This window comes from Hippopotamus amphibius, chromosome 15 (assembly GCF_030028045.1).
Source record: "Hippopotamus amphibius kiboko isolate mHipAmp2 chromosome 15, mHipAmp2.hap2, whole genome shotgun sequence".
NCBI classification, from domain to species: Eukaryota; Metazoa; Chordata; class Mammalia; order Artiodactyla; family Hippopotamidae; genus Hippopotamus; species Hippopotamus amphibius.
This window is the reverse complement of record NC_080200.1, coordinates 10,593,515-10,610,316: the sequence shown is the minus strand read 5'-3', so window position 1 is coordinate 10,610,316 and position 16,802 is coordinate 10,593,515. Positions and strand designations below refer to the sequence as shown.

Sequence of the window (16,802 nt, the reverse complement as noted above, 5' to 3'; positions counted from 1 at the left end):
GTAGAGAATGGACTTGAGGACACGGGGTGGGGGCGTGGGGGATGGCGAAGGGGAAGCCAGGACGAAGTGAGAGAATAGCATTGACATATATACACTACCAAATGTAAAACAGATAGCTAGTGGGAAGCTGCTGCATAACACAGGTAGATCAACTCTATGATTGGTGATTACTTGGAAGGCTGGGATAGGGAGGGTGTGAGGGAGGCATGGGAGGAAGGGAATATGCGGTTATATGTATAAATACAGCTGATTCACTTTGTTGTACAGCAAAAACTGGCACAACAGTGTAAAGCAATTATATTCCAATAAAGAGCTTAAAAAAAAAGGAAATTTCCTTAATCAAATAGGCTGATTTCTTATAGGAAATTCTAAAATTCTTATAAGAAAGGCAGAATACATCTTGATTCCTGTGTTCATCACTTTTTAAAATGAGTAACTGATTTTCAACATTATCCAAAGATCAGCAGTATGTCATCATGAATTCCTAGATTTTAAATGCACTTGATATATTTCAATACATTGTAGTTATTATTCATATTGATTATTAAATTGTCCTCTTTGGCAAGTGAAAGTCTCCTCAACTTGCCTCCAGAGTCCTTCTGAAATAAACCCAGAAGGCTCATATCTCTCTTGACTTTGACATGGAAGCTGTTCTTTGCCCATCATCCTGCAATAGCTACATATATCAAATCATTACATTGTACACCTAAAACTGATACAATGTTCTACATCAATTATATCTCAATTTTTAAAAAAGAAAGAAAATGTCAAAAGTAAGCCACAACTGGATGCTTGGTGATGACCCAGAGGGGTGCGATAGGGAGGAGAGGAGGGAGGCTCAAGAGGGAGGGGATATGGGGATATATGTGTAAATACAGCCAATTCACTTTGTTGTAGAGCAGAAACTGCACAACACTGTAAAGCAATTATACTCCAATAAAAACAAAACAAAAAAATAAATAAACAAAAAAGTAAGCAACAGATCAGACTCTTCCTCCTATTATTCCTGGTTTCCTCCTATTATTTCAGCCCCTGGTTCAGGCAAGCATTGATTCCTGGAAGAGTCCCATGTGGACCAACTCAGGACCTGCTCCAGGCCTCTCCTCTCCCTTCTGGCTTTTTCAGATTGCTGAGAAATTGATCCTTGTGCCCCAGCTTCCCTGAAAGAGGCAACAAAGGATTAGCATGTGCTGGTAAAGCCAAAGCATCTGCCTGCTGTTCTTATGAGCTAATGAATTAAAGGAATTTCTGTAATGGGGTCTCAGTCAAATATATCATAGAATCACGATATATGTACACTTGAATGGTACAGTGAGCCCATCTAATCTAAGCCATTTGCTTCACAAATTGAGACCCTGAGGAGGGAGTTGACTTTTCCTGGAGAAAGACAAGTGGTCATCAAAATGTCAACCATCTAAAGAATATGACTTGAACTCAGATACTTCTTGGTTCAATCATTAATCTCCCAATTATGACATGGATCTGTGACCTGGGAAGATCCCTGGACCTCTCTGAGCAGATTCAATTTTCTTATTTTTATAATGGGAACTACTATTTTAAAAATGTAGAAGGGTGTTGCAGGGACAAGAAATGAATAGATGAAAAGCACAAAGCATAGTGCTCAACATATTGGACACAGCAATGACTTTTCCTATCATTTTTGGTTTTAGCTGTGGACAGGTCCTGATGCCCAGAAGAGAAGTTGAGAGTGTGACAGGGTGTAAAAGGAGGAAGAAGGAAGGAGGCCTTCCTGAGAATAATGTCTCAGGGCTGAGAAAGGAGGGATGTACCCAAATTCCCACTGGAAGCCCTCTTAGCGTAATGAACTAAATGGAGGAAATCACCTAAATAAACATCTTATGGGAAGACATACACATGTTGTGGCATGGCTATAACATCCGACTTTATTTTTTAAATGTTCATCGTATTAATTTTTTAATGTTCAAAATAAAAACATTTCAATTAGTTCTACACGTATAAAATTAAACTGAACAAATATTAAAGGAGAAAGGCAATTTATACAACAGCTATAACATGGTTTTATTTATTTATTTATTTATTTATTTATTTATTTATTGTTTGGCTGTGTTGGGTCTTGGTTGTGGCTTGCAGGCTCTAGAGTGCAGGCTCAGTAATTATGGCATGTGGCATCTTCCCGGACCAGGGATCGAACCTGTGTCCCATGCATTGGCAGGCAGATTCTTAACTTCTGTGCCACCATGGAAGTCCCTAGCACAGTTACATTCATGTAAATGTATAATACCCCTTAAAATTAACTATTGTTTATCTTTACGATGCTTTATAATGTAAACCCACCAGCAAACATGATCAAATTCAAATTCAAGTACTGTTTCATACTTCCTTCATTTTTAATAAATAAAACAATGCAGATCTCCTTGAAGGCCCAGTATATTCCTGCAGAATCTCAATACTGACCTTCCCTCCCCAGGAGTAACCATGATGCTGAACTTCACATGTATCATTCCCCAGGAATGTTTTATGAGTAATGATGTATCCATAAACATCCTATGTTTATGTAATATTATATATTACATGTTTGTATTTGTTATACACAGTACAAACTTAATTCAGCAACTTTGTTTCTGGCATAACACTGTTTCCTATATTTATCAATATTGACACAAGCAGACCTGGTTCATTGATTTTAATATACACTCTCACTTCAATGGGCATTTGGGTTTGCTACAATTTTTTCCTATAATACAGTACTTATACAGACACACACACGTGTAATAATAGTGTTAAACTATGTACAGTGAGTATCCACCAAGTATTCTCTGAGAAGGGAAGGAAATAAATAATTAAAAAACTTTCCGTGTATGTGTAATATTTCATTATTTTTTTAATTTTAATAACATTTTATTTAACCCAACATATATGAAATATTATCCAAACATGAAACCAATATAAAAATTATTAGTGAGAAATCTTACATTTTTTTCATAGAAAGATTTCAAAATCTTGTATATATTTTATAGTTCAGAGCACATCTCAATTCGGGTGCTAGATTTTTATCAGAAATACTTGACCCATATCTAGATTTCATACAATTTATAGTTGAAAAGGCAGGTTCACATACCTACCTGCTCCAGTACACATGTGAGTTTTCCTGTAACTGCTCAGAGACCCCACATGCTCTGTAAGCTCGTGGCTCTGGACTTCTGTCCTGGTGGTTTTCTTCTGAGCACCTAGCATGCTCTGTAATGATGTCTGCCTTTGTCACAATTTTTTTTAAAGGTGTCTGAAGCTAATACTGCAGAAGGTTGGCATTGATCCTGGAAGGTGGTTGCTGGTTGTTATTTCACTGCTCACTATGCAGTTCTCATGGTTTAAAATATAATGTAATGTTTGTAATGTTTTGTTTGGGGGTTTTCAAAGAAAGACTAAAACATAGATTCAACCTCCTCTCTCAGAGTCCTCACAGGTAAGAAACAGGGGCAAGACTTGATTGAGTTCTTGGGATTTCCCTGGTGGTCCAATAGTTAAGAATCCACCTTCCAAAGAGGGATGGGGGTTCTATCCATGGTCAGGGGATTTAGATCCCACATACCACAAGACAACTAAGCCCGTGCGCTGCAATTGGGCCTGCACACTCTAGAGTCCGTGTGCCACAATTACTGAGCCTGTGTGCCACAACTACAGAGAAGCCCACGCACCACAACAAAAGATCCTGCATGTCACAGCCTAGACTGGATGCTGCCAAAAAAACCACCCCAAAACCAAAAATCAAAAGCAAAACAAGACAAAACAAAACAAACAGAAAAAAACAGACTTAATTGAGTTCTCTAAGGATGAAATCTGGAACAAGGACTGGGAAAATTGAGAAGCCAAACTCACCTCACTCCAGCCCCACTCACTACCAAGTAAATGAGGGAAACCAGAAAATTGCAAAAACATCTGCCAGACTTCTGAAGGGACAAATTTATGCTCAGCTGGGGAAGGAGTCTCTGGGATTCAGAAGACAGAATAGGAGCCAGAAATGATGAAAGCTGATGCCCACTGGATGAAAGTGGGAAAGTAAATATATCAAGAAGTCAAAAACTTGTCATCTCACTTATAATTCCAAGCAACTTTATCTTACCTCTTGGATGTCCTCCAGATAGGCCGGTTAAAAAAATAAACTGCTCAACTTCCCACTGTATTTTTTGGGCACTTCATATTACCTTGGACCCATCAATATACTCATTCACCTTTCCTCTGGATATTGAAGGATGGAGATGGAAAATCTGTCCCCAGGAAGGGCAGATGGACCAAGTAAGGCAACTGACTCCTGGGCAAGAGGGCTCATTTCAGAAGGAGACTCAAGTATGCGGTTTTCCTGACCTGAGTAGGGCTGTTGAGTAGAGTGGTCACAAGTAGATTATCTGCAGTCTCTGCGGCCCTGGGGGCTCAATTTCCAAAGTTCCTTATTAGCCAAAAGTGTACTGTCACTTCTTCCTCCAGGCATCTCAAATCCTTAAGGAGCACAAATGCTAGAAGGGAGAACTCCTGCGTGGCTGACTTCCTGACCTTGAGAGGACAGACAGGTAAGTCATTTTCTTCCCACATGTTTCCTCTCACACTCCAGGGTATCTCATTCTTGAATTCTTAGTTCTAACATTAAAGGAACTGATGGACTTCTTAGACCAATTCTTTTAGTATTCTAAAGGACTAGAGAACCAGAATGGTTTAAGTCACCACAGAGACAGAGACGCAGGGATGCAGGGAATGTATCATGGGATCATTATCACACGGTCACTTAAGAAAATTTTCTCCTTTCTTAATTAAAGTCCCTACAGGAATGAGGTTAGTACTACTGTAGGAAAGAGGTAGCAAGGAAACCAAGTTACTAGGTACTTGGGCAGGCTTTCAGGGTTTGCCTAAAAAAGACATAAACCAACAGTCTTAAAGAAATCACAAAAATCACTAATCATAAAGGAAGTGACTGCATTAATATTGAGGAACCCTGAGGGATATACAACAACTCCTTATTATTTCAACTTTTCTCTAAGTGTAAAAGTAGTTCAATATAAAATTTAAAAAATCAAAATATGGCACTGCATACTCATCAAAATGGCCAAAATGAAAAACACAATGTGAAATATTGTCAAGAGACTGGGAATGTAAATTGGTGCAACTACTTTAAAATCGGTAATTTCAAATAAATATGACCATCAATATTCCCTGTGACACAGGAGTTGCACTCCTAAATACATACCCAACAAAAATATGTATAATTGTGAATCAAAAAAAACACATGTACAAGAATGTTCATGGCATAACTATTTGTAAAATATCCCAGCTATAAACAGATAAAATGTCCAAAACAGTTGAATGATACATGTACATATTCATTCCATGGAAAACTATGCAGCAAGGAAAACCATGCGCTGGGTCTTTGTTGCTGTATGTGGGCTTTCTCTAGTTGCAGCGAGTAGAGGCTATTCTTCGTTGCAGTGCATGGGCTTCTCATTGCAGTGGCTTCTCTTTTTGTGGAGCTTGGGCTCTAGGAATGGGGGCTCAGTAGCTGTGGCACACAGGCTTAGCTGTTCCGTGGCATATAGGATCTTCCCAGATGAAGGACTGAACCCATGTCCCCTGCATTGGCAGCTGGATTCTTTTTTTTTTTAAGCTCTTTATTGGAATATAATTGCTTTACACTGTTGTGTCAGTTTTTGAAGTACACCAAAGTGAATCAGCTGTATTTATAATTATAGCCCCATATCCCCTCCCTTCCATGATTCCCTCGCACCCTCTCTATCCCAGCCCTCTAAATCGTCACACATCAAGCTGATCTCTCTGTATTATGCAACAACTTCCCACTAGCTATCTATTTTACATTTGGTAGTATATATGTCAATGCTACTCTCTCACTTCGTCCCAGCTTCCCCTTTGCCCCCCACCCACCCCATGTCCTCAAGTTCATTCTCTACATCTGCATCTTTATTCTTGCCCTGTCACTGGGTTCATCAATACCATTTTTTTAGATTCCACATATATGAGTTAGCATACGGTATTTTTCTCTTTCCGGCTTACTTCGCTCTGTATGACAGACTCTAGGTCCACCCACCTCATACAAATAACTCAATTTCATTCTTTCTTATAGCTGAGTAATATTCCATAGTATGTATGTGCCACATCTTCTTTATCCATTTATCTGTTGATGGGCATTTAGATTGCTTCCATGTCCTGGCTATTGTAAATAGTGCTAGCAGGTGGATTCTTAACAAGTGCACCACCAGGGAAGTCCCACATAGATGATTTGTAAGCACAACTTAAAGAGCTTTATCTAATAAGTAAACATCTATTAAACATACATCCCTGTACCAAATAATTTTTCAACTTTTTTTTTTACCATATATAAACATTTATTTTAAAAAAACTGACCATCTGTGGACTATATTAGTTAGTGATTAGTCAACTGAGAGTGAAAAAAAACCAACCAAAGAAACAAAAAACCTCCCTCCCTACCATCATCACCACCACTACCATCACCACACACACACACACACACACACACACACACACACCAAAACAAAGGATCAAACACACAAAAAACATGGTGGCTTAAAACATTAGGTTTTTATTTTTCTCAAGTAACAAGTCTTGAAAATATTAAAACATTTTCCCTTCAGCGTTATCACATATCTTATAAGGGATAATGAATGAATAAAGGATTTCTCACAGTCATTGCATAACTTAGGTTTCTTCCATATATGCATTATTCAGAGGCTTTCTCACATTCTTCATAGCCAGTGCCTCCCACTTAGCATTTGGTTGTACGTCTTCAAGACTGAGAGTTCATTACTGAAAGCTACTTTATACAGATATCATTAATAGGGGATTTATTGAGCATGAGTTCTCTCATGACGCTGAAGGGCTGAGGGTTTACTGAAACCTTGCCCACAGACATTGCATTTATAAGGTTTTTCTCCAGTATGTATTCTTTTGTGCACAGTGAGATTACACTTTACACTAAAGGATTTTCCACATTGATTACACTCATAGGGTTTCTCTCCCGTATGAGTTCTCATGTGTATTGTAAGGGACACATGCCTGCTAAAAGCTTTTCCACACTCACTGCAGTTAAAAGGTTTCTTACCCCTGGTGTGGACTTTCATATGTCTCCTATAAGATAAGGGTCCACGGAAGGTTTTCCCACATTCCTTACATTCATGTTTCATTTTCATGTGAATTTTCTTATGCAAAACAAGGAAAGATTTCACTCTGAAGGCTTTTCCACATTGATTGCATGTAAATGGTTTTTCTCCAGTATGAATTCTCACATGTTCTTTAAGGCATGAGCGATCCCTGAAGGCTTTTCCACAGTCATTGCACTTACAGGGTTTCTCTCCAGTATGAATTTTCTTGTGTGTGATAAGGTTGGAGCTCAGCCTAAAAGCTTTTCCACATTGATCACATTTGTAAGGTTTCTCTCCAGTATGTATCCGCAGATGTATCTTAAGAGATGACTTACTACTTAGGGCTTTACCACAGTGGCTACACTCAATGCCTATCTCCCCAGTGTGGATTCTCCTATGTCTTTTAAAATATGAGAGAATACTGAAGGTTTTCCCACAGTCATTGCATGTATAGGGTTTCTCTCCAGTATGTGTTATCTGGTGTATGGTAAGCCTAGAGCTTCTACTGAAGGTTTTGCTGCATTGATTACATTTGTAGGGTTTTTCTCTTGAATGAGTCCCTGAATGTTGTCTGAGAAGTGAGCTATCTCGAAAGGTTTTTCCACAGTCGTGGCACTCATAGGGCTTCTCCCCAGTGTGAATTCTCTTGTGACGTGTAAGGTAAGAGCTTGAGCTGTAGGCTTTCCCGCACTGATCACACTTAAACGGTTTTTCTCCAGTGTGAGTTCTCATGTGCAACTTAATGGATGAATGGCTCTGTAATACTTTACCACACTGACTACACTCAAAAGGGTTCTCTCTAATGTGAGTTTTTTCATGCTTCTTAAGGTGTGAGATTGAATTTAAGACTTTCCCACAGTCACTGCATTCATAGGATGTCTTGCCTGCATGTTGTCTCTTGTGCCCAGCTAAGTTAGAGGCATTTTCATCTTTTTCACATTCATAAGATTTTTCCAGAGGAAGAATTCCTTCATGTGGCTTAAGATGTGAAGAATCTCTGAGGGCTTTTGCAGAGTCAAGGTATTGATGGGGTTTCTTGCCAGAGTAAATTCTCTTATTCTGAGTAATGCTGGATTTCACACTCAAGGCTTCATCAATTTCACTACATTGAATGGGGTTGCCTCCAAGAGTTTGTTCCTATTGATTAAAATATGAGTAACAATACAGGATTTATCATGTCTGTTACTGAGAATCTCCCCTGACATAAATTCTGACATGTCAAACAAGCACTTTATTAGCATGAGAGTTTCACATTTTCTTAGTGAACAGGCACAGTTTCTGAGTTTTTCAGCTTGAATAAACTGATTGCTCTATCAGATGGCTCCACTAGAGTCTCTTCAACAGATTTTAAGATGAAATTGCCTTACAGTGAATATCTTAAATTTAATAACTAATTCCATTAATCAAATATTTACTTTGGGGATTCTCTGTAACCATTTTTGGAACTAAGTTATGAGTTTCCTTTAAATGAATACATAGAGAATCTTCCTCTTTCTATTGGTGAAATGAGTGTGAAACACTTGAATTACCCTCTAGTCCTTTTCGATCATATAGAATTCTGGACTTCTAATGTGAGGAGAAGAAATTATCCCACGTGAATCTTACCTTCTTGCCATTGAGTGTGTAGTTCTCCAAAATACCTTGTTTTTGCTGCGGTTGTTTGATTTCAAGAATCATCTCATCTGACCAAAGTGGGAAAAATTTTTGGAAGACATGGTGACAATATGTTGACAAAAAGTAGATAATCCCCCAACCCAATCTGAAACAAATGGGAAACATAACCTCAAGTCCCTAGAATATAAAATGGTGAGATGTACAGCACAGGGTACTCTATTCAATACTCTGTAATGATCTATATGGGAATAGAACCTAAAAAGGAGTGGCTATATGTATATGTAGAACTGATTCACTTTGCTGTATAGCAGAATATAACACAACATTGTAAATCAACTATACTCCAATAAAAAAAAAATATTTTTTCTGTTTTGTTTGGCCACATTGTGTGGCATGTGGGACCTTAGTTCACCAACCAAGGATTGAACATGTGCCCCCTGCAATGGAAGGATGGAGTCTTAACCACTGGATCATGAGAGAAGTCCCAATACTCCAATAAAAATTAATTTAAAAAATCAAATGGTGGGATGATGGTGACCAAAATGTAAGGCCCATGTGGATTTCTCTTCCAATATATTGACTTGAGACTTAGGAAGATGGTATGAAAGAAAAATCCATTTATGGTGGAAGTGATGATACTTACAAGGTTTAGGATTTCATGTAATTTACTATGAAATGATTCTGTCTTGATTGAAAGTCGTGTTGTTGAAAGCTATTATTACATATGCAAAATGGCAAGAATCAGATAATGATTCCAAATGTAAATATTAAAGATCAAGAAAGATCTTTCAGAGCACAGGAAAGTATGAAATGATAGGCAAAAAGTGAAAGATTAGGGAAAGCTGAAACTACAAGAGGAAGCTCATACCAAATGGTCTCTGCTTTCTCCTTAAATGAAAAGGGTATTTTAAAAAGTTTCCTGATTGACATTTCATAATGCACCTCCTCCTCACCCCAAACAGATCTCATAGGCAAGACATTAATGTACTCCTGGTGCTCACCTGAACAGGTATCTTGGTGAATTCTTCTCTCTACTATCTCCATTTCATCTTCCTGCTCCATCTGGGTGATGAGAGGAGGTTTTCTGAGTTGACGTCCTATAATTCAAATAATACATTTGAGAGGACGGTGCAGTGTACAGCAAAAACTACCATCAAACTGTGGCAACAACTTGGGCGTCTTTGAGGTTCTGAAGACACGCAGTTGTGACTTTATAAGGAGCAAAATGACAAACTTCTAACAGAGAAAGCAAAAGTAAAGCATTTCAGAGATCAACTTTCCACAAATGGAAAATTGTCTATCCAAGAGAAATTACTGAACCTTGCTAAGAGAACAGGATCTGTGATATTTTTATTTAAGAATATTCCCATCCCTTGGGAATTCCCTGGAGATCCAGTGGTTAAGACTCCTTGCTCTCACTGCCAAGGGCCTAGGTTCGATCCCTGGTTAGGGAACTAAAATCCTACAAGCCACATGGCACAACACGCTCCCCCCCCCCCCCCCGGCCGTCGTTCCCCTCCCCCTGCTAAAACAGCCAAAAGCAGCAGCCCTGCAGTCAACAGAGAGGTCTGATCTCTTTGGAAGCTCTGTTAAAAGAACCATCCCCAGAATACAGTCAATACTTTTTTTACTAAACTTGCAGAAAATCTCTACACTCAGATTGGTATGGCTATTTGATTTTGCTCAGAGCTCAGCTTAACGGATAAAAAATTGCAACCTGCTAGTAACATCCCCAGATGTTTAAGGCTCTGATTCCACTTGGGAAAAAAAGAAGACTAGCTGGGAATTTGAAAGGAAAAGAAGAACTAGACAGACAGCCACAGGGAACTTTGAAAAGCTCCAACAAGTTCCTGGAGATCTGAAAGGCTTTGTGCATGAGCAAGGCTATGCAAATGCCCAGGAAATATCTAGGAAAGAATAAGTCCCTATTCGCTCACCTTTGGTGGACTTAAGCCTGTCTCATAAATTGCCTAAAGCTTAAAGCTGTGACTTCTCCCATAGATCCCCTTGGGTAAAGTATGAAAGAGATACAGGCAAAGCATGTAAGAAAATCTTTTTACCAATCATTGGTGGACTACTAAATTATAGTGACTCCCAGGAAGCCAGGCTTTTAAGATTAAGTACTTAAAACAAAAAACAAACAAACAAACAAAAACTAGGAGAAAGCTCTATGGTTGCACACTGCAGGGAATACAGAATCTATGGAATTCATCTAGAAATGTCACCAAACAAAAAAGAAAAAGAAAAAAGAAAAGTCACTAAACAAATAAACACCAAGAAAACAACAGGGACTTTCCTGGTGGTGCAGGGGTTGAGAATCTGCCTGCCAATGCAGGGGACAGGGGTTCGAGCCCTGGTCTGGGAAGATCCCACATGCCGTGGAGCAACTAAGCCCATGTGCCACAACTACTGAGCATGTGCTCTAGAGCCTATGAGCCACAACTACTGAGCCTATATGCTGCAACTGCTGAAGCCTGTGTGCCTAGAGCTGGTGCTCTGCAACAAGGGAAGCCACTGCACTGAGAAGCCCAACACCACAACAAAGAATAGCTCCCACTTACCACAACTAGAGAAAGCCCACACACAGCAATGAAGACCCAAAGCAGCCAAAAATAAATAAATGAAAATTTTAAAAAATAAAATAGATTAAAAAAAAAGAAAACAACAGAAACAGACAGCAATGAAACCAAATCCCCCTAAAACTGAGTTCCCTAACTGAGTTTATGATTAATCTTTCTGGGACTTCCCTGGTGGCGCAGTGGTTAAGAATCTGCCTGACAATGCAGGGAACATGGGTTCAATCTCTGGTCTGGGAAGATCCCACATGCTGTGGAGCAACTAAGCCTGTGCGCCACAGCTACTGAGACCATGCACCACAATTCTAAAGTCCTGTGTGCTCTTGGGCCTGTGTGCCACAACTACTGAAGCCTGCACACCTAGAGGCTGTGCTCCACAACAAGAGAAGCCACCACAATGAGAAGCCTGCACACCACAATGAAGAGTAGTCCCTGCTCTCCACAAGTAGAGAAAGCCTGTGCACAGCAACTAAGACCCAACGAGGGCAAAAAAACAAACAAACCAACCCATAAACCATAAAATTAAATATAATACAAAGCAGAATGTAAAAAAAAAAGTGAAAAAGCGCACAGGATGAAATATATCTGCAAATCATATATCTGACAAAGATTTGTACCTCAAAGGTAAAAAGAACATTCACAATTCAGTAGGAAAAAAAAAAAAGACAACCTAAATTTTAAATAGCAAAGGATTTAAATAAATGTTTCTCCAAAGAAGATACACAATGGTCAATAAACACATGAAAAGATGCTCAACATCATTAGTCTTTAAGGAAAAGCAGATCTAAAGCACAATGAGATTCCATTTCACAACTACTAGGATGGCTATAATCAAAAAGACAGGAACTAGGTCTTGGTAAAAATGTCTAGAATTTGGAGCCTGCATACATTGCTGAAGGGAATATAAAATGATACAGCCAGTTTGGAAAACAGTTTGGCAGTTTAGTTATTTTTCCAAAATGTTGAGTATAAAGTTACCAAATGACCCAGGAAGTTCACTCTTAGGCATATGCCCAAGATAAAGGACAACCCATGTCCATACAAAAACGTGTATGTGAATGCTTGTGGCAGCATTATTTGCAATAGCAAATATCAAAAATCCAAATGTCCATCAACTGATGAATGGATAAACAAAATGTGGTATATCTATCTATGCAAGAGAATATTATTCAGCAATGAATAGGATATAAGTACTGACATATGCTGCAACACAGATGCACCTTGAAAACATTATGCTAAGTGAAAGAAGTCACAAAAGACCACATTTGGGGGACTTCCCTGGTGACACAGTAGTTAAGAATTCACCTGCCAATGCAGGGGAAACGAGTTCTACCTCTGGTCTGGGAAGATCCCACATGCCGTGGAGCAACTAAGCCTATGCCCCACAACTACTGAGCCTGCACTCTAGACCCCTCAAGCCATAACTACTGAGTCCATATGCTGCAATTACTGAAGCCCGCATGCCTAGACCCTGTGCTCCGAAACAAGAGAAGCCACTAAAATAAGGTGCCCTCACACCACAATGAAGAGTAGCCCCTGCTCACTGCAACTAGAGAAAGCCCGTGCACAAGCAATGAAGACCCAATACAAACAAACAAAAAAAGACCACATTTGGTATGATTCCATTAATATGAAATGCTGAATAGGGAAATCTGTAGATAAGGAAAGTAGATTAGTTCTCACCAGGGGCTGTAGGGAGGAATGAAATGCCCTGTAGGCAGGGCAATGAAAATGTTCTGGAATTAGACAGTGGTGATGATTGCACAACTTAATGAATATACTAGGAAAAAATGCATCATTTTGTACACGTTAAATGAGTAAATTACAGTATGTGAATTAAATCTCACTACAGCTATTTTTCTTAAAGGTAAAAACCTATGAAAAAAATCTACAGTCTGTATCACAAGCTGTTTGGGTCTTATTCCCCCAAGAAATCCATGCTCAAACTCAATAAATAAATCAAGGGATTGTGTCAGGCTTACCCAGTGAAGCCAAGTTTCTATAGTTCTCCAGCATCACATCTCTGTACAGTTTTCTCTGAGATGAATCCAGCAATGCCCACTCCTCCTGGGTGAAGTCCATGGCCACATCCTCAAAGGTTATTGAGTTCTAAAATAACAATACATTCTGTCTCAACCAGCCACCACTGCCACCAATGTTCCTGGGAAGAGGATCATGGGTAACAGCACTGAAGATGAAAGACCTGCTTCATAGGAAATTCAAGATTCTGAGGACTCTTCATTTAACCCAGGACTCAGTTTTCAGAATCTTCCCTTCTTTATTCATGCTCACTCCTTAAGGAATTTCACCCAGCCTCAAGAATTTAAGGCCTCTCTAACACATGATGAAATGTACCTCTCCACTCCTAGGCTGAGAGCTTTCATAATCTTAATCTCTTCTATCTTCAGGGTCAGAGACCTAAACACACTCCAAGAGTGAGAGAAATACTTCCTAAATGAAAAAACTATTTCCCACAGAGTGGCCATACATGTTTGGAGGCTAAGACAGTCTTATACCCTTTTTTTTACTTTTTACTTCTTTTACTAAGCAGGAGAGATGCCTGAAAAAAATTGTAAGTAGTAGGGTAATAGAAGTATTTTTTTTGTGTGTGTAAGTCCATTAATCACCATCAGAAGTTTCAAAATGCAGGTTGGGTTATGAGGCTCCAGAGTACTGGAAGGAGATGCATTCACCCCTTAAGAAAGGAATGTATTTTAGGAGAAAGAAAAAAATTCTTGACTCACCTGTAACCTAGAGGGCAAGTTCTCCATCTTCGTGACCCCCTTATGGGCACAGGAAGTGTCTGGAACAGGCAGAACAAGAGGAGAGGGTGACATGAGTGTCTAGGCACACATATAGTCTCAACTTTCTTAGCAAGGAAGTTAAAATTCAGAAAGGTTGAGTTGCTATCTTTCTCAGCTTTATAAAACAAGTGGATAAGGAAATGCCACTCTTAAATTTTCTCCCCTCTCCCCACTGTAAACATATGCCCTTCCTCTAAAATCCCAGAGGGCACTGAATCAGACATAAGCAAATTTGGGGGCCCCAAGGGTTTGTAGAGCTCCATATCCACTTTCTTTCATGTCAGCCCCTTCTTCCCAGTCCCCTGTGGCTGCTCAACTCCCTTATTTTGTGCCCACTCTAAGGTGCAGAGTCCACTTAATCCTGGTAAAGCCAATCTACCCTAGGAACTTACCATATATAATGGACTGATTTGGGGTTGCCATTTTGCAAGTCTGTAAGTAGTAAATATGCTCAGACAGCAACCAAGAGAACCACCATCCTCCTCTTCTTGCTTCTATGATCCAGTCCAGGTAGGGCTCTGAAAATAAAGAAATATTAACAACAGAACTCACAAGCTTTCTGTTTCTCCTTTCCACTTAGGACAATTCCATCATCATGCATCCAGTATGTGTTCTTTTCAGATTCATGCTGTCTTTGATCCTGGGTCTTTGTTTTGAATGCCATGTACAACCTCAAAGTGATACAGTGGGTATTCTTGACCTTCTCTATCCCTAATGTACATCCTCCAATTATGAAGCCACATTACCCATCACTTATCAAAAATCCCATCTACACTGAGGCACTTCACTGGCTTCCACCTGAATTAGCACCAACATACAGACCTGACTCATTAAAGTCACTGACACCTGACTCCCATTCTTCATTCTAACTCCCATCCCTGCTCTGATTCAAGATGATTCCATGTTCTTGGGTATAAGCTAGCAAATATCCATGGTTTTCACATCTCAACCTTGAATTTATCATCACCTGAGACTCTTGCTTTCTCCAAAGACAAAACGTTAGACATTCCCCCTTTCTGAACACAGTAGGTATATTTCCACCTTGTTCACTTTTTTGCCTGTATTGCATCTGCTTTCCTACCTCATAGAAGCTTCCAAGCCATCCATATTTCCACCATATTGCTATTTACAACCTTCATTTCCTTGGCACAACATATGAAATGCCATGGCCTATCACTTCAATGGTGCATTTTCCAAAACTTCGAATCTCTCTCTGAGGAATCATAACACCTGCCTTAGGTAATTCCAACCACCTGTCTATTCTACCTGGGTAACTCCTACCCAATGAGTTATATGAGAAGCACTAAAAATTTGAGTCCACCTAGTCTAAATGGCCCTCAACACTAAACGAAAAGCCCAACAGGCAATTTAATCTCCTACTTATCCAAAGACCTTTTTACAACTCCTCCAAGATTTTGAATCTCATATGGTCTCAACTTTATGTCTTCAATAGCAAATGATCTTACATCTTACTTTGCCGAGAAACTCTAACAATGAAGGAAGGATTTCTCATTTTCTTGCCATTAGTACAAAAGTAGTTCCACAGCATCATGGTTTCTTTCACTTTGCAAACCAGGATATGTCTGCCTTCTTATCCAAAATCAATATCTGCTACTTTGCTATGTCAGGCTTCCCATCTTTGGCACTACTGACATTTGGAGCTGGATAATTCTTTGTTATGGGGGTACCAGCCAGTGCATTGTAGGACGCTTAGTAGCATCCCTGGACTCTTCCCACTAGGTGTCAGTAGTATCCCCTCTAGTTGCGAAAGGGGTATTGCCAAATGTCCCATGGGGGCAAAATTTCCCCGTTAAGAACCACAGGTCTAATAATCCCTTCCTACCTTCTCAGAAAGCTTGCTTTATTAACTATTCCTTTGTCCTTTTCCATCACCATCAACTTATACTCCACTGTACTCATACTTTTAACATTGCAACATAATCAAAGATCTCCCCTCTTACAACAAGGTCCTACCACATAGCAGAGAGAACTATATTCAATATCCTATGATAAAATACAGCTGATTCATTTTGTTGTACAGCAGAAACTGGCACAACAGTGTAAATCAATTATACTCCAATAAAGAGCTTAAAAAAAAAACCCTATGATAAACCATAATGGAAAAGAATATTAAAAAAAGAAAGAAAGAAAAGAAAAAACGAGGAGAACGTGCATGGGCTTGGAGACAGGTATTTTCCTCGCTAATTTTTTTTCCTTGTTCCTTCGTAACTTTTTTGAAAGTTTGAGAGTTATTTTAAGATAAGTGAATGGGATTTCCCTGGTTGTCCAGTGGTTAAGACTCTGCGCTTTCACTGCAGGGGGTGTGGGTTGATCCTTGGTTGGGGAACATCCAGCATGCAGCACAGAACGGCCAAAAGAAGAAAAAAAAAAAAGATAAGTGACTGCATTTCTAAACGCTGTCTTGTATTTTCTCATACATACTGCCTCGTATCTCTTCTAAATAAATTTTCTTATTCATCTCAAAAAAAAGTGACTGAATTTCTAAACGTTGCCTTGCATTTTCTAATACATATTGCCTTGTATCTCTTCTTTCTAAATAAATTTTCTTATTCATCTCAAAAAAAAGTGACTGCATTTCTAAATGTTGCCTTGCATTTTCTAATACATATTGCCTGGTATCTCTTCTTTCTAAATAAATGTTCTTG

General features: G+C 39.2%; 1 protein-coding gene across 1 annotated transcript; it reads right to left on the bottom strand.

Annotated features, from left to right (window-relative positions):
* Window positions 1–6,845: 6,845 nt before the first annotated feature.
* LOC130836223 (zinc finger protein 883-like) lies at window positions 6,846–14,103 on the bottom strand. The gene is made up of 5 exons (XM_057708294.1): window positions 14,077–14,103; window positions 13,315–13,441; window positions 9,758–9,853; window positions 8,748–8,824; window positions 6,846–8,279 (listed from the first exon to the last, which is right to left on the bottom strand). The coding sequence occupies exons 1-5, from the start codon at window positions 14,101–14,103 to the stop codon at window positions 6,846–6,848; spliced, it is 1,761 nt and encodes a 586-aa protein (XP_057564277.1).
* Window positions 14,104–16,802: the final 2,699 nt, after the last annotated feature.